Genomic DNA, 19,644 nt, shown 5'->3' with positions numbered 1-19,644 from the left:
TTTATTGTGTTCTAGTGTTAAAAAAGTATTTTAGGTGTATTATGTATTAATATTATGTAATATAACAAATAAATAGATAAATTAGAACCCCTACACCACTGTATGATTATTGTCAAGTGTCATGAAATTTAAATTTGGCGCATTCGCATTTCCGGATATGTCCGCCATCAGAGGCCACTTTTTTGGTCTCCTTTTAATAACGATTAGATTCCCTCTTTTGTCTTTTTGCTCGATGGAATCCATTGCCCAATAAATAAAATTTAAGAATAAATAAAAGTGAATTTAAAAAAAAACAGTAAATTTACATAATAACGATATATTTAATAGTAAAATTAATTTTGTATTTTGATCCTCGCATGATCCAATCGTCCAATCCAACATATTTTTTGAACTATCTCTGATTTGACAGTTTACTGTAAAGGAACGAAGTTTTTAGTGCAACAGTTTCTAACGAGTTGTTTATCGAACAGTAGCGATTGATATGGACAAAAATAGAAAATTATCGTAAAAACGTAATAAAATTATAAACTGTATTAAATCTACTTAGTTTCTATAAAGGTATGACTCAAAGTTATTTGCATCAGTATTCTCTTTAGTTGTGAACTATTGCAAACATTGCAGAAATCTGCAAGGTTGTAGGCGGTGGGGGACTGAAATGAAATGTTTCAGACTCAGATGTCTCAGATTCAGTTGTCAAACAGTTATTTTAAGGTTAACACATATTTCTAGTTCTAACATATTTGGCAAGCTAGTCGACTTGAAAATGAGAAATTTTGTTTGTGAAGTTGAACAACTAAATAGACCATACGTACATATTAAAGATAAAGATGCTGTCAATAAAAAAATTAGTAATTTAATTGATGGAGGTATGAATAAGTTACAATTAGTTTCAGATTTTGATAAAACTATAACTAAGCAGCACGAAAATGGAAAAAGACATCGCAGCAGTTTTAGTAAGTATTGAATTGCACATATGTTAGTTCTAGGTGTATTTTAAAAATAGGTTTAATACATGAAAACTGTCCTTTCCAATGGGAATCCGAAATCTACCCATTTATTGATCTAACACACCCCTTTGGCTATCTAACAAAAAATCTATAATTTTGTGTACATCAGTTCTAAATTAAGAAAGATATTTATTATCAGTAATAAATGTAGATAATTTATTATATAGCCTAGATATAGTCTAGATAATACAAGATCTTGTATTCAAATTATTCACAACTTTGAATTAACTTTTCAATTAATTATTTTTATGTACCTATTTGTTTTGAACTTTACCATTTTTTCAAACAATATAACTTGTTAATCTTTTACTTATAGTGTTATTATGAAAACAAATAAAAATTGTGCATGAAATGGTAAAAACTAAATAGATTTTAATTTATAAAATTAGATTTTCATACACAAAAAAATTAAGTGTTAGCTACTAGATAATATTAGTTTATTTGTGTTCAAGGTTTATATAAGTACATATTTATATTCTCAACAAAAACAATGTTGGATGCGACATGAATGTGTTTTCAAGGTTTAAATTCAACCAGAAAAGGTTGTAATTAAAAAATATAGTTTTTCTATCATTGTTTCCTCCTTAAGTTGACCTTCATCATTGTTGTTGTTGTTGATCTTTTATATTCCAACCTGGTAGCAAAGAATATAGTGGTAGTAATCATTTTTAACTATTAGTTGCCTTAAATAAATTATTAAATGGGTTTATTATTCAGTTTTTATACATTTGGAGATATAAATGATGTATTGATCTTTTTTATAGAAGTGAATCAACAGCTACATCAAAGTGACTATGTCCTAGCATGTTCTTCTATCTATGACATAGTATATTTTAATTTTTTGTGCAAAACTTATTTTCAAAAAGACATCTATACATTAATGACCTTTGGACAAAAAAGAGTTTATATATAAACTAGTTCAATTATTAATTAAAACTTCTCTGAAATTTATGTATATTACAAAAACATGTCTTTAAAAGTAATATTTATTAGTTTGTTGATTGTTCTTCTTTTGATTTAACTGTTCTTAAAATGTGTGCTCATTATAGCCAAGTTATCTAGAAAGAATTTGATTAATAACTTTTTATTTTTGATGATGTTCTCCTCTATACGGTACAATAACATTATTTTATTTTCCTACCTCCTTTCTCACTCTTCTGATCATAATATGCCCTGTACAATCTTTTATACTTCTTGTAGTTTATCCCAAAATAGAAAGAAATATTCTGTTCTTGCATCTTTGTCAGGACCATAGAATATAGAGTATATAGATACATAATAAGTATTTATTCTTTACCCATCTCTAGGTCTACTCTGAGTATATAATATGTTCTGAGTTCTTCTCTGAGTATATCTGCCTAAAACTTAACTTAAAAATATTTTTTTATATATTTTTCTCCATATATACACATTATAAAAGGCAACAAAAACATATTTATCAATAAAACAAAATATTTATGCAAAATACAGTACAAAATATAGTACACCAGGCAAATAACCTGCTATTAAGTTTGGATATGGTATAAAATAAAACATTTGATATGGAAACCTGGGTTGCAACTGTTGACTCCTGGTAGCAACAGGCTCTCATCTAGCTGCGTCTATCGTGGATGGACGTTTTCATATCTTTCTCTCTGCTAGTGATTTCGAAAAATACCACAAATCTTCTTGACTTTTGGATCATATATATGACAGACGCAAATGTGCTTTATCTTTTCAATCTAAGTCTTAGTACTGCCAGATATGTGTGTAAAAACCGCTAAAGACTCCTATACGAGAAACAACCATGAGTAAATATCGCAAATGGAAGTCTATAAATACCGCGAGTGTGTGTAACAGAAGACTTTTTTATAAACCTGATTTGGCTATTATCTATATAACCCTTTACTACCTCTCCTAATTATTTGAACCAGCCCTATTTAAGTAATACAGTTCTTATACTCTGAAATTATATTAATCATTTCACATATGTATACCCTTTTTTCTACAGCATTAAAAGTGATATCTGAAAAATTTTTCTTCATGAGAATGATAAAATTGACAGGCATTATGAACAGCCATATCAATGTATGGACTGATCAATGAAAGATATAATTTTTTCCACAAATAGAAATACGGCAGAGACTAATATTTTGGTCACTACAGTTGAGTCCACCTATATTTACACTATACACATATACGAGATGGGGTTGTCCTACCTAAAATGTTAAATAATACCATCATTATAGAGGAAAATTGTCTATTTTGTTTCACACATGGATCATTTTCTTGTTTTGGGGACCACTTTACAAGACAAATTGGTAGCAGTCCTGGAGAGTTTGAACAAAGTGGTATCAAATTATTGTCATGTCATTGCACTGCAGTTATTTCTGTAATTACATATCCCTCTGTTTTCTTTTCTCATAATTTTCAAATATTGTTAAACCATTTTCTCCAACCGTGTTGGTAGCTAAAAATCTAGTTCTTATAAATAATAATAAACTGGCCATATTTCTCTTAGCGCCTCAGAATATTCTGATAAAATGCTAGCTCCAACTCCCTAATCTGTATATATTTTCCATCACATAAATTACCCATCCACATTATACCTTTAACACCAGAGTCTGCATCTGTTAGGAGACCACATGCATTTACTGAAGGCACCAAAGTACTAATATCTACATCTGCTACTAAATTTTCATCATTCTTCAACATACTAACCGCATTCTCCATTGAAAAACTTCTAAAAGGAAATAGTAGTTTATTTGCCTGTTGGTCAATAGCTTGTACTCTAAAATCAAATAGCCTAACACTAATTACAAAATAATGATTTAATCAATTTTTTCTAAAATCTAAACCGAAACATATATGTGCTTTTTATCAATAAATACAAAAAAAACGGAGAAGTTTTACTTCTATACATGCGTTCCTCGTTACAAATTTATATAGGAGTCAATCTGCACATTCATTACATTATGTAATGCTATAGCTAAGAGAGAGCAGAAAGAGAAACAGAATTAGGTATATATGTAAATGGTGCATCGTTTGCTGTATATAAAGAACATTTGAGCTGTAATAGGAGTATAGTAAATGAAGGATTGAATCAATATTTTGATGAAAATGTATATTTTTATTTTCATATATGTATGAAAGGAGTTGAATGCAAAAAAAAATTTGTTACACATATTCTGCAGTAAAATTTATTGGTTATTTTGTTATTAATATAAAAATACAATACAGTACACTGCAACATAATTTAATATAATACAATACAAATTAAAATGACAATAATAAATGACAAAGAAAATAATAATAATATTAATAAATATTAAATATATTTACAAAAGGAGCATTTTTATTCTCGAGAGAGAAAGAGAGAGAAAATATATCTTCTGTCTCTCTCTTACGTATATCTTACATATGTAATGATTTTGCCGATTTACTCCCGTACCAATTTCCAACGTCGAACGCGCGTATAGAAGTATAACTTCAAAAATACTTTTTCTGCATAAATATAACAAATTTTTAGTTACTTAGCAAATCTTACTCTATAGCCAGCCTTATTATAAAACTTATAAACGCAAAAGCGAGCAATTCACAACTACACCTTATGGTTGTTTAAGGCTTACTGAAAGTGTTCAAGTGCCAAGAAAAAAAATACTCACACCTATGTACAAGTGAAATCATGTTTATGGTGTTCAATTTGTTGTATGCCAGGCACATTTGGATTAAATTGCAGGTTGCAACTTCTGATGAAATATTGCTTTATTTTTCCTATAATTACTTACCTTATAAATTTTGTTTTATCTGGGTTACATTATTTATATGCACTCATGTCCTTATTCTTTGCCTTGTTGGTTTCCATATTCATCCTCGATTCTGCATCAACTAGTTTTTTTGAATAGGTTGGGGCCATTCTTAATCTTTTCTAACTTAGTTATATTTTGATTTTAGTTCCATTTCTTTACTTCAATGATTACTAAGCCATATCCTATGTCTTTTCATCTATAGCTATATTCCTTATGTTTCTTTGCATATCAATATCCCTCAGCGTCAGGTCACATTTGATTTATATACAGTGTAGTTTATATCTTATTAATTTGCTTTTAGTTTTCAGACTTTTACTTTATGCTCAATTTTTTTAAATTCTATAACACACATCATATAATTGAAGACCTTAGAGCAACAACATGCCATAAAACGAAGTTTTTGAGAAAATCAACTATAAAGGTTTTAATTAAATCCTGAAATACCAAATGTGTAATAAAAATAATATCAATTACACTATTAAGAAGTATATTTCTTCTTTTCATAGAATATTATTCTCAACATATACCCAAATAAAGTGGCTTGCACCTTTATTACATTAAAAAAATTGTAAAATCAATGTATTAACATACTATAATAAAAGAATTTATATGTATATATATATATATATATATATATATATATATATATACACTCGCGATCATAAAATCCGGGTCACCTTGAAAATTTCAAGTTTTTTGAATATTTTTGCATCTGGTGCAGTAATAACCGTTTTTTTTAGGCTAATGTATTTTTTATTTATCATCAATGTTTGTTTTGAAAGAAATAAAACGGTTTTTTTATTGTTTTTATTGAAAAAGCAGAAAACAAACCAAATTGTTGATAAAACAGACATACGAAAAAAAATGAAAAATACAGAACGTGGTAAAACAGTGGAATTTCAATGACTAATATCGTGTATTGCCTCCCCTTGCTCTAATAACCTCTTGCAGACGACGGGGCATACTCTCAATTTTTCTCCGGATTACATGTTGGGATATGTTATTCCACTCTCTTACTAACAGATCCTTAAGCTCCTGTGCATTGTTAGGAGCTGGTGTATGAGTTTGAATCTTTGAATACGTTTTTTTCAAATCGTCCCAGAGATGTTCGATGGGATTCAGGACCGGAGACCTAGCTAGGCAGGGTAACCTCGTAATTCCAACCTCGTCCAAGTATTGCATACTGATCCTGGCAACGTGCGGTCGCGCGTTGTCCTGCATAAAAACGGCGTCTTCTCCAAGCCCTGTCATGGTGGGCATAACATGTTCTTCCAGAATCTCCGTAATGTATCTTCGTGCAGTTAAGGACCATTTTCGATGAAGGGTAATTCTGTGCGGAAGTCGGAAGATACACCTCCCCAAGCCATGACCGAGCCTCCACCAAATGGCATTCTTGGAGCAATGCAAGCTTGTGAAAATCGTTCACCGGTTCTCCTCCAAACTCTTACACGTCCATCGAATCCACTTAGGCAGAAACGGAATTCATTTGAGAATAACACTTTGTTCCAATCATTAATTTCCCAATGCGCGTATTGTCGAGCAAAAGCTAGTCGTGCAACTCGATGCGCCCGGCGAAGTGGCGGTACTGTAGCCATTACCCCAGTAGATAGTCCAGAAGAACGAAGTCTTCTCCTGACTTTTGCAACGCTAACATTGCGATTTCGTACTTCCTGTAGACGATTTCGATGCATAACCGCAGTTGAGGTCCGGTTTCGTAAAGCCTAAATACAACGAAACGGTCATCTCGTGCCGTGGTCGTCGTTCTTCTTCGTCCAGAGCCAGGTCGTCTGGTTAGCAAACCCGTCTCCTGAAAGCGTTGAAGCACTCGTTGAACCGTAGAAATGCTTACGCCAACAGTTCTTGCGACTGCCGTTGAGTATGACCGTCTTCCACAAGCGCAACAATGCGTGCCGTTTCAACAACAGTCAAAGGCATTTTTGGCAAAAAATAAACACTAGTGTTGGCACTAATACAGACTAATGATGGCAATAATAAACGTTTGTTTGTTGCGTTTAAACAGAAAGTCGAAGCACAAATGAGACATTTAAAACAAGCGGCAGTTACAGGTATAATTACCGTTCATTTTGGGAAGTGTCTAGTTTTCCGCGAAATCGGCATTATTGGAATTCTTTGTTATAAAGGAAACCGCTAAGCCGACAACAATTCTCAGAAACATGCATTAGTTTGTATTTGTGTTATTATTATTTACGATAAAGCTCGTTGAAAATGAAATAACGGTGATTTTCAAGGTTAAGCCTGGATTTCATGATTCCAAGTTCCAAAAAGCATTAAATATTTGCACTTCTTTTCCTTGTAAAACATTCCGACAATTTTGCTGACAGTTAAGTACATGATGGTCTTTTCTGCACCTGATAATTTATTGTTCTATATTTGCCATATGTTTTCAAATTTTTGTAGCTGTCGCTTATTATATTTATTTACATTCTTCTTAATCAGGATCATGAACTTTTCTATTTGATTATTCTTTCATTTGTTGTTTGCGGCACTTTTGTCTTGTTGTTAGATAAATAAGTAAAAATATATTTTTTTCAGATATGTTCTATGATTGTCCTTCCATCACAGCAGAATACATAGATGCAGCCAAGGCCTTAGATAAAAAATACGCACCGTCTGAAGTAGATCCTACAATTCCTAGAGACGAAAAAATAAAGTTGATGATAGAATGGTGGACACTATCAGAAAAAACATTAAAGTGTGTATTTTTAGCCAAATAACTTTGCTACTACTTTACTCGATAAGTCCCAGGCTTAACTAATAAAATAAGTTTTAGATAAATTTCGATCTTATTCATCAGCGTAATTTCTGTCTAGTTTGATTCCAACTTACTTTTAACAATTCGTTATTTTGCTAGAACATTTGTCTTTGGCATCAAAATACATCTCATTTTCCGCACTATTATCCTTATTTGATCTGAATGTCTTTCCCTAGAGCATCATTTTAGTGAAATCCGAAAAATATAGTGAGTGCGGAAGTAACTTGATCGTTCTAATGAGACAGCACTTTTTTGGTCTTCGTTTCGGCCGTTTTTTCGCAATTTTCTCCTTCAATCGCACCAATAACGCAATAAAATATTCGCTATTGATGGTTCTTTCTTTGTAAAGGTAATTGATCCACAGAAGATATTATGGATTCCAAAATACGGAAGCCAAAACCTTTTCATTTGATATTTGTATCTTTAGTTGCTTTGGACAGCTTTCAGCTATTGCTGCCAACTCAGTTGAATGTTAATTTGACATCTAAGTAAAGTGATGGATGCATGTTTAATGCATTGTCACACATTGATACACAAACTCGTGCTTATTCGACTGACAGTTGCAAATAGCTCTCTAAATGATAAAGGAGTCGTTGTCATTGGTAAATCGTGAGCATATACTTTTAACGTCAATGTGTTGTATTGTTTTGAAAACTTCAAATGTATCATTTGAAACTTTAACTAATACCATTTGTACTAATGGTCTGCATTCGAATAAACTCAAATTTTCAAAGGTGCTGTTTGAACGTTGCAAAGTGGGTTAACCTATTCTGAAACCTGGACATAGACAGAAAATGAATACAAAAACCCACAAAACTATGTTCGTATAGGATTGTTGGGTCGCAGCTTATGAATTTGGTTTTGAAAATGCAAAATTCAAAATGGTGTATCATGAAGCAAACATTTAGCGGATTCGTGTAAAAATGTGGAAAAGTGGTATTAGCAACTGATTAAGAATTAAAGTTTTTTATTGTCGTGTTCGATTGTTTTATTAAATATAAATAGACCGGTTAATAAAATTCATAATTACATTCATCTGCAGTATTATCTGCAGTAAAGGAACAACGGAACGAGATATAGACTATAGAGTGCAACAAGGCAGGAAGAGTGTTCAAATTCTGAATTCGATACTTTGGTCCAACAAAGCTACTATGAGAACTAAAATGACTATCTACAAAGTAATTGTAGAGCCCATTCTTACATATGGAGCAGAATGTTGGCAAATGACAGTAAAAGGAAAGAAAAAAGTTGACACGGTTGAAATGGACTACCTAAGAAGAGCTTGCCGTATATCAAGAGTAGAACATATACCTAATTCTGAAATTAGAAGAAAAACAGATAGAGTACATACAACTTCTGAAAGAATAGAAACTAGACAGTTAATATGGTATGGACACGTACAGAGGATGGACGACAACAGATGGCCAAAAAGAGCTATGGAATACAATCCAAGTAATAGAAGGAAACGAGGAAGACCAGCCAAGTCTTGGATACAAGGTGTTATGGAAACCATGAAAGATAGAGCCATTGATGAAGACACCTGGAGAGATAGAAAAAGATGGCGATCGAAATGCGGGAAGCGGCAGAAGCTGTAGGATCCCCGCTTATATATATATATATAATTACATTCATTGCTTATGTTTGCTTCACTTTCCTACGTGTCGCAATCGGGTGTACATTGAAAGATGGCTTCAAGAACCGACCTTTCACCTCTGCTGGTACGTCTCTCTTCTGATATTTGCATATTCTGCTGCATAGCAGAATGTTGCTCGATGTCAGTGGGTCTGAAGATGCCATGTCTTCGAAAAATCGCCTAGTAGGATTACACTCATTTTTTTGTGAACGATCCAAGTTTTGCGCTGGTTTCTGAGCGTCTTTATAAGCCTCTCGATATTTGGCTACTCGCTCTGGAGAACTCGACGTGCTCTCTTTTAATATAGTGAAAGCTGTAGAGGCACCATTCGCACGAAGGCCCATTTGCGTGACCTAAACCAACTTAAACGTGCCAGTCGATGATCTGAGTTCTTTCGTCCTGCATTGCTTCGTTCGGTTGGTAATTTCTTTGAATAGCGTTCCTGGCTAGACTTCTTTGACCCTCTGTCTTATGCTTCGGATTTTTTTCTATGTCATTCTATAACAAAAATAATTATTATTACAGTAATATAAAACATGTACTGTTGAAATAAACAATAACATGAACTCAAATCTTTAAGCTACATAATTAAGCTTTCGGAAGAGCCATTTAGCGAAGTAGAGAAAATTTTGTAGCCAACGATTTATAAAAATTTTGGTGTTACGCGATATACATAGGTTAAAATGTACTTCAGTTTTAGGTCAGAATACTTAAAGCGGGGCATTCACGTTCCGATATTTAGCCCGACTTGTGGTCCAACCTCCGAAGTTGGATCGGATATCGGACCGTGAGTAGGCTTGTTGGAAATCTAGTTGAACCAGTCGGAACATCTAGAAAAACGATTCGAAGGTCCAACTTCCGACTGGCGACGGAGTAGGAGCGTGAATAGAGGGGTCGGAAGTCAGATCAAAGCTTTCCTCAGTCAGCGGTTGACCTTTGGTACCTACTGCACGCCTCCCGTAATGAACTGTACCTATAGGGAATTTCTGAATTTACTAATATTTACAAAGATGGTCTCTGTTGGTGGTCAACAACACTTACTTAATGTGATGTTCAAGTACGAAAACACTGCTAACATAGCGTTCTGTGTTAGTTTCTGTTATCATTCTCTTTAATGACATTGAGCAAATGAGCAATTTCGTGTCACAATTTTTCACACGATTAACAAATAATTTATTCATCTAACATGTTTTTTTCCTTGTTTTACTTAGTATACTTTACTCGATACATTTTTTAACTGAGCGATGTACGCCACAGTGCAAACAAACTAGAACTGAAGTTGGAGAGTTAGTTTAATAGCAAGTCGGAGCGTGAATGGAGCCGGCTATCCAACTTGAATGGAGCCGGTTATCCAACTAGTAGTCCTACTGTGTCCTAAGTGGCACTAAATCGGAACGTGAATGCCCCCCTTTATTAAAGTGTTACAAATATGATAAACTTTCTTCTGCGGTGCTATCCATCATATATGATCAGAATAACGGAGTCGGTTCACTCTCAGATATTATAATTATGACTAAAAGAAATGAATAAATATTCCGGTTTTTCCAGCGCATGTCCACCGGCAACTGTCGCGTTCCGTAAAATAGAGATTAGTGAATACTGATGGGCTCGTGGGCTGCTGTTTATGTAGGTACTATTTTTGGCACCGTACCTACTTCCCTGCTTGGCTGTCTTTTACAACCAACTGGCTAGACCCTGATAGCATGATCAATCAGTTTTTTGTGTTTCACGGTGGAGTTGAGGAGTCTTTTTATGGCCTGGTGGAAGCAGTTTCCGGTCCTACCCAGGGCCACCTCCTGTCTTACCATGGCCATCCATCTATTAACCTGTAGCATGCAGTTTCTGTTCTTATATACTTCTTTCAGTTAATCTTCGCTATTGAACTCCATACTTGGACTGCATTCCATGTTTTGAAGTGGGGCAGCTCTCTGTGCGTTGGTATTTTCTAAACCTTATGATTTTCTTACAAGTGGTGCCAACTATATATTAGGCCCGGGATTTATTGAATGATATTACATAGTTTCTTTTTACACTTATACTTGGCTTGTATATACTTATGTATGCCGTTTCAGAGGTTTGGTTGTTCCTCCAGAAGAAATTGAAAATATATGTGCGATTATTGGACCGTCTATGAGGTGAATAATACTTTATTATACTTAATATTTTGCTAGCATAGTCATTCAATTTTAATATACGATGCATGTTAGGTTAGGTTTATTAAATATTATTTTGTGTAAAAATTTTGTCATTTATGTAGGCACCTTGATATTTTTATTTAGCCTAAATTGAAGAAAATTTTTATATTTTTTATTTATATTTACTAAGAAAAAAATTACACTGTTTTTAACACTATACTATATAATGATAAATTTTTTATTGTTTTTTATGGTAAATATATTTTTCTTTCAAAGTTATTCAAAGAACTGCCAAAAACATCTTGACATATGCCTTCTAAAAAATTATTATTTCTATTTCAGTTTACTTATCTTTACATAATGGATTTTCTTACAATATATTTATTGTGCTTGAATGTGTAGCAGATACCAAAATTTTGTAATTTTAATTGCAGAGATGGGACCAAAGAATTTTTTGAATTTCTAGAAGCAAACCAAGTTCCCATATTAGTATTTTCCGCTGGACTCGGAGATACTGTTGTAGCCGTACTTAAGCACTGTGAGGTTTATTTGTCTAATGTAGAAGTAAGTGTCAAATAAAACTTTATGGGTTGCGTTTCGTGGGTGACTTTATTTGAATTTTTATCAAATTACCAAATACAAGGCTTGTTTAATTCTAACACATCTTTGGTCAAAAAAAAATTATTGGCAGATATATCTACAAATAATTACCATCACAATTAAAGCTCATAACCCATTGTTTTACCAACCGATGAAACCTTTTACGTTATTTTGTACTTCTTCATCAGATTGAAAACGATTACCTCTTAACGCCCTTATTGGTGGCTCAAAGATAGGAAAATCACATGCAACAAATAGGGACTATCGGGTGGATGCTCTAATATTTTCTATTTATTTCATTGTAGATTTTCCTTCACTACTTTTGTAACCTGAGGCTGATCATTGTCTTGTAGAAAAATGACATTACAAGAAAGGTCTTAGTCTTATTGCTTGATGGAGCTTGTTCACGGCTTTATTATACATGTTTCTATTGATATGAACTTTAGGTGATGTAAACTATATGAGCAAGGGTCCTTCATGGTTAAAAAAAATGTTTTTTTAGCACACACTGATTACATTTGGACGGATTGTTAACAACAGACGCCATTTTTAAGTCACCATACTTGAAATCGCAGTCAAATACAAATAAGAACTGATCAGTTTGACGTTTACAAACATAACTAACATTGCAGAATGTGAGTTAAGTAATTACAATTGTTTCCAAGGCTAACCTGACCAAAAATGAGAATCAATTGAATAAGCGTATACAATCAAACTATGTGGCATAGGTAATAGGTTTGTGTGTGAGGGTACCGTCCATTTATAGACAGTAATAAAAGGTAACACTATTCATTGACTTGTCATATCAAAAAATACCGCGAGTATGACATAAAACCATGTACAATAACAAATTTGCATCAGTACAACCGTTTTATAACAGGGAGCTTCCAAAAAAGAATATGAACATATTTTACGTTTTGGGTGGTAACCAAAAAATAATTAGCAAACATAACCCAGGAAGCTCTGAAACTGAAAGATACTTAATTTAAGGCATCTACTGCTAATAAACCAAAAAAATCAAAGAATGGAATAGAAAATTATTTTTGAAATGTGTAAAATGTATTTCCTAACTGAGCGCTTTCGGCTTACAACACCATCCTCAGAGCTATGCTACAATAGAACACTAATATGTATAAAGGTTAAGTTACTTCTTTGAAAAAACAAACAAGACTCCACATTGGACTCCACAAAAACACATTAAAGAATTTGTTTATGATACGAATGTAAAAACCCGACCATTTGGTTGGAGTTGAAGCTGCAAACAGAATGAGAAGAATCGAATGCCGGCCCCTAAATGATTCCTCAAAATAGGTGACAATTCACGTGTGTCATACATAGGAAATTAAGATTATGTTAATATGTCTAAAATTAAATTGAGAGACTGTCTAAAATTAAATTTTATAAATCTTGGTCTGCATAGCAGCATAATAAAATTAATAATATGTTGAAAATTGACTGAAGGTCAAAGTAGGTTTAATTGACAAGTTATCCCTAAAACAAGAATTCAAATCATTCATATGTATCACAGCTAGGAAATAAATTTTACACACTTCAAAAATACTTTTTTGCCATTCTTTGATTTGTCATAAGTGTGTACAAAAACATATCAGTCTTTTCATTTTTTTAAACAGAAAAGACTTACAAAATGCACCAAATTTCTTTAATTGCTTAGAACTCCAATATTGATTGTTACCTCCTATATTTTTTGTTGATATATTGAATCTAAAAACACAAACGCAATATTTTAAAGTATTAGTAAAATAGTGAAGAGACTATAATAAGAAATTATTTATATCAAAATGTTGATTGTTGTTTAAAGCACCAAAAACATAATCTTATCTCGTCGAGGTTCGTGAACTTGCACCAAATGAGGTGTTATCAATTTTCTACGAGCGAAAAGTTATGTCGAGATCAATAGAAATTGCACATAATGATACTAGAACTTGTTTGAAAGATTTCTAGTATGAAGTTTGGACAAAAATATTATAACAGTATATCAAATTTGAAAATAAATAGATATATTTTATGATACAAGCGTAATATGATTTTGATGAAAAGTCTCTTGCATGTTGAGACATTAATATAAGTTTTGTAATCAATTTTTAATATTTTTAGGCATTATGTTTATTAATTTGATCTAGTTTTGTTTTTCTATAACTTACTACAGGTTTTCAAACTTGTTGGTGGCTGTCCATTTTCGTTCTGTATTTAGTTTAGTCTTGGTTAATCGAGAAACGCCTGATCTACAAAATTTTAAGCTTGCTTTGACTAGTTCAACAGATTCCCAAAGAAATTTTCTCCATCAGTCATTTACTTTGAGTTTACTTTAATTTTGGTTTCATAGGAAATTAAGATGAGCGTATTTATAGTTCTTATGTTTTAGATAAATTGTTATTTATTTGTTTTTCATTTACTTGAATTTGGTTTGTCTACTTTACATAATTCCTCCTAATGTATTTTTTCTGAATATACGTTAAACGATAGAGATTGTCTTAGTTAATCTTGATTTCTGCCTTGTCTCTTTGAATACGCGAACATAATGTTTGAAACCAATACGGGATTACTACTTATAATCCAAATATCACAAAGGTTTAGTAGTTAACAATGTGGTAGATATTCTTGTTCAATCACAAATCAATCCCTTAATTTGTAATCTAACATTATTCTTAACTTCTTGACCTTTTATAGTTTCACCGTAATTATTGAGACATTGTGAAACATATCGACTAATATTTTAATAATCAGAGTCCATTCAATCTGCATACCTGCACTTAATAAATTGCCAAATAATATATTTTCTAATTGAACTTCCTAAGTGTTGCAATAACGGCCTAGATTAAATTGTATTGCAAGCTCATAGTTTAAAGTTTGTTAGTATGATAGACATTAACCTCTGTGCTGGGGTATACATTATTTGTGAAATTATAAATTGGGGATTTGAGCTCATTTGAGCGCAGTCTATTGTAGAAAGTTACCTAACCAACAACTAGAATGTAATTGTCAGTAGCTGTCAATAAAACTATAATTTTTACTCCACATTTCAACCATTTATTTACCATCGTCGATCGAGAAGAAGTGGAAAAAGGGGCATTAGAAAACAATTAGATCCTGATATTTACATCGAACCTGTCCATTCTTCTTCCTCTTTATAAGTAATTCCACTTGTTCATTGGCGGATAAATACCTCGATGGAAGATTGTCACTCGTTCTTTTGCGCGGTCGTCCGATACTTTTGCCGATTGGTGACTTTTCTCTTGCTGTTAGTTATTGCATAGATCAAATGGTTAAATACCATTCAATGTATTTATAAGAATCTTCCCAATATAAAAATTGGCACAATATTGAAACTGGCAGAAGAGAAAATCTGAGAGCCTGTTTAACAAATCTTGTCTGTGAAGGTTATAAATAGTCGTAAGGCCGAAGATAGACACATATAGAGTAAGTTCTTTTGAAAGCTGATGTCACCTAGAGATACAGCAAATATAATGAAACGGTAAAGAATGTTCTGTATATTGATACCTCTATCATCATCATCATCAATAGTGATACAATTCTACAGTCGACCTTCCAAAGACTATTTTGCGACTCAGCCCTATCCATTGCCAACCGCTGTCAGTTTGCTGGGCCTAGTTTTCTAGCGTCTTCGTCTATACCATCGTTCCATCTAGGTTTTGGTCTACCTCTCCGTCTAGGACGCCTTTTGTAATCTCTTCTTTATTAGTATTTCGGATGTTTTTCCCAGAGTATCCAGCAATTGGTTTAAACAAATTTATCTCCTGTTTAACCTTCCCGGCTTTAATAATAGTAACACTTCTGGTTTATGTTTGATTAATATTTTTGTTAACTCCGCTGATATCCTATCTGGACGGGGTGGCTTTTTAGGTTGTAAAGCTTCTAAACCTATTGGTGTCTCTTCTGACATGGTGTTTTTTGGTTGTTGTTTGTCATGGGAAGGAAACGGGTTTGTTGCCATTATCTATCTTCTATTTTCCTCCAAACTATAAGGCATTTTTGTCTTTATTGTTTTACGACTATTTTGTAGGTCTCCCTCAGATTCTCTTTCTAGTACTTCGCAGAAAGTTTCCGGCATTTTCTTTTTGGTCTTTTTTGTTTATTTCCTTCTTTAGAATTTTTCTATTTCTTTTGTATTCATTTTCGATTCACAAAAAACACATGCATATCCTGTAATAACTGTTTATTGTGCCAGATTTAAATTTAAAATTTGTTCTTATTCTAACGACTTCGTTAATTTTGTTAGCGATTTTATTTTGGTACCTTCAGTTATCTATTCTTACAGCTAAGGGAATTTATTTTTGTCGTATATTAAATTATATCATCATCAACGGTTCCAGTTTCTGTCTCGGTGTTTAATTACTTAGTTTTTATCAATCATAAGTAACAAAGTTTACTTAAATAAATAAATTTATCAATAGTTTGTTTACACAGGTATTAAACATAATATTCTATTTCAACTTAGTCCTTATTACATTGTTCAAGGTCACATTTACAAAAAAAAGGTTAATTTAGACGTATATAAGTACATAGATGTATTTATTTCCTCATACTGTCAACAAGATTGCTACGTGATTATTTTGTTATAGATTATCTAATAATAAATTAATAATTTTTTTTATTAGATGCGGTTTATTTTAGCGAATACGATAGGCACATAACCTTTTACATGTTGATCAATGATCACCGTTACATGAAGACTAAAATGAGTACAGTGAGCTTAGTGTTCACTTTTTGTCCATTCTTAATCATCATGCTCTTCTTTCCTTTTGTCCCTATACTTCCCTGATTACATTTCTCCATAAGTTATATTATTATAACTTATGCTAACTGCATTATAATATCAATTTGCTCTGTGGTTTATTTGCCTTACATAAAATCTGTCTTACATCATTCGTCTGGCATTTATCTTACTTCCATAATTATATTAAAAAAAAAAACTTGTTCCTGACTCTCCTAAGGCTATCCAAATTTCACCAGGAATATCATCTGCAATAACTGCTTTAACTTTTGTTTATTTTTTGAAGTGCTTAAACAACTTCTTCGTTTGTTATTTTGATGAACATTGCTGTTACTGTGTCTGTTACCTCAAATGATTTTCTGTTTTTTTTGTCAAATTCTTCATTTGATAAACTTCCAAAGTATTTTTTCCATCGCTTTTTGACATCCTTTATTTTCATATCGGATACATCTAATTTGATTATTATAGACTTATTTTCTAACTACTGTAAAGTTAATTTTCTTTTCTCCTTTATATTATCTTCAATTGCCTTTGGCGACCATTAGGTTTCTGTATTCTTTTCTTCTTCATTTTTTTTCAACTGAATTAACTAATTTAATGTTTCTTTTAGGTTGTATCTAACTTTTTAAAATATGATTCAGAAGGTAGAATAGAAGGATTTAAGGATATTCTTATACACGTTTACAACAAGAATGAAGTGGCTATCAAAGACACAGATTTTTACCATAAAATAGCCGACAGAGAGAATGTTATTTTAATGGGCGACTCCTTAGGAGATGCCTCCATGGTTGGTGGTTTGGACAACATAAATGAAGTTTTAAAAATTGGATTCCTTTATGAAAGGGTAAATATTTAATTTTATTTCATTGTATTACTCGTTTGATATAATGATTAATAGCTTCAGAACAATAATTAATACTTATTACTTTCTTTGTTAAAGATTGACGAAGCATTACCTGATTACTTGGATACGTTCGATATAGTTTTGGTAGACGACCAAACGATGGATGTACCAAGAGCTATACTAGCTTTAATTAATTCCAAAGATAATATACCTGGAGATAGCGTATAAAGTGTTAAGCGAACAATTTATTTATTTTTCTGAATAAAATGATTTATTTTTAAAATGTGTTGTGTTTATTTATCTTTCGACGCAGACGTCTTGAAGGCCTGGGACCTGTTGGGGAAAATGGGTGGTGATATAACATAATAAACAACGTAGCGATCTCAGATATCAGCCACTCAAGATAGCTGCAGAAAATTTAACTAATCCTGGGCACTACTTTATAAAACACATCTTATATACCACTAAAGTTATACAAGAACTTAAAATCTTAAAAGGAACCATAAGATATAAGCAGTGTCCTACAAGGATTGCAAGAGGCTGAAAGACCCCAAATTTGATGCACTACCAAGGAATTTTTAGGTAATTTCTGACCAAAGCAAATGCGTGGTTACGTGAGTTGAAGATAACTGGCATTTTAAGACCTGGAAAATCAAATCAGCTGTACTTGGCTATCCCTACAAACTTTTGAAGAAAATTTTTGCAGAAAAATCGATGCCAGAACATTAGAAAAAGGCTCTTGGCAAGAACATTATGATATACATGGTATCAACCCCCCCCCCCTTGGTTTTTATTGTAATACTTAATTATTTCTGACTTCGCTACTTCACTGTCTTCTACTTCGTCATATACATCGACGATAGTAACAGTACTGATTTGTTTTTCTTTGGCACATAAGAGCATACAGTAGCATCATGATTATATGCAAAATTCGTGGAAAACAGCTCTTTCCTTATTTGGTTGCGTATTGATCGCTTATTTTTTCCAACTGTGCCCACTAACGTGCTATGAATTCAAGACTTAAGCGAATTCAAAACTGGTAAAAAAGTTATCTGTGTTAACTTGTCGGAAACCATCTGCTGTTTATCCAATATAAAGGTGACCTTGTACGGGATAAGCGTTTGATGCATCACAAGCCCAAAATACTTTGATTCCATATTTAGCGGGTTGGGAAGGTATATATTGTGTTAAATTTGTACGACCTCTAAACGGAAACAATTGTTCTTCGATAGTTATGCATTGGGATGGTTTGTAGCCTTGTTACAAATTTTTATTCAGCATTGTCCAGATATCTCGTATAGGTGCAGCTTTATTTGTTTTTTGCGTTCTTCAAGGATATTTTCGTTGTCAAATCTTATAAATCTTAGCATGGTCTTGAAACGATCATGAGACCATGCCTGACGTATTAGTGGCAAAGAATCCGTAGTCCACATCTCACACAGGTTTTCTTTGTTGTTTCTATGTATACTAGGAACAATTAGGATAACAAATAGTGCGTAGAGCTCACATTCAGTAAATGGCTCAAATTTTTTTTGTGGAGGCCGTCTTGTAGTATTTGGAAATCTCGGCGCCAATTTTTTGTTAAAATTCTCACAAACTCTTGACTTTTCTGTTTGTTTCACACAAAATTATGTCACTAGGGCTTATAATTGACCTGAATATTTTTTAGGAGTAAATAAATTGCTATTAGTTGCAGGCGCACCTTTTTGATGTAAGAGATAACCAGACCCTTGTTTGAGCACTACACAGTGGTCCACTACTCCATCCAGTTCCATCCTTGAATATCAAATTGTTGCCTAAAGACTGAGGTTCATTCTCTATGTGCTCTTCTGGTTCGTACTCGTCTGCCTGTTCTATAATAAATTCTTCTTCCATGTCTCAGCATCTGCTTGTGGGATATAGCTTTCATCAACAGATGTAATAAACACTTCTTGATCTGAATCGAATTCATCCAATTTTAGTAGTTCAGCGAGCGTTAACCTGTAAAAAAAAGTACAATTATGTTAATAAAGAATATAAATCTTCTACTAACTAGAGTCACTATTACTCATGATAATTTTTAGGCATACTTATTGGCAAACACCAAACAATTAAATATAGATGCAATCTGT

At 32.6% G+C, this 19,644-nt stretch overlaps 1 protein-coding gene across 2 annotated transcripts; it reads left to right on the top strand.

Annotated features, from left to right (window-relative positions):
* The first annotated feature begins 426 nt into the window (after positions 1-426).
* Positions 427-17,816, top strand: LOC140445906 (7-methylguanosine phosphate-specific 5'-nucleotidase-like). Of its 2 annotated transcripts, XM_072538332.1 has the most exons (7): positions 427-558; positions 888-953; positions 7,349-7,508; positions 11,274-11,336; positions 11,771-11,900; positions 17,300-17,533; positions 17,630-17,816. In XM_072538332.1, exons 3-7 carry the CDS (start codon positions 7,351-7,353, stop codon positions 17,759-17,761), a joined length of 717 nt encoding a protein of 238 aa, XP_072394433.1. In that variant the 5' UTR covers positions 427-558; positions 888-953; positions 7,349-7,350; the 3' UTR covers positions 17,762-17,816. The 2 variants fall into 2 exon arrangements, with proteins under 2 accessions (XP_072394433.1, XP_072394432.1); XM_072538331.1 differs by lacking the exon at positions 427-558 and having other exon boundaries at positions 579-953.
* The last annotated feature ends 1,828 nt before the right edge of the window (positions 17,817-19,644 follow it).

Source organism: Diabrotica undecimpunctata, chromosome 7, assembly GCF_040954645.1.
Source record: "Diabrotica undecimpunctata isolate CICGRU chromosome 7, icDiaUnde3, whole genome shotgun sequence".
Classification (NCBI taxonomy): domain Eukaryota; kingdom Metazoa; phylum Arthropoda; class Insecta; order Coleoptera; family Chrysomelidae; genus Diabrotica; species Diabrotica undecimpunctata.
This window is presented reverse-complemented; position numbering and strand designations above follow the sequence as displayed.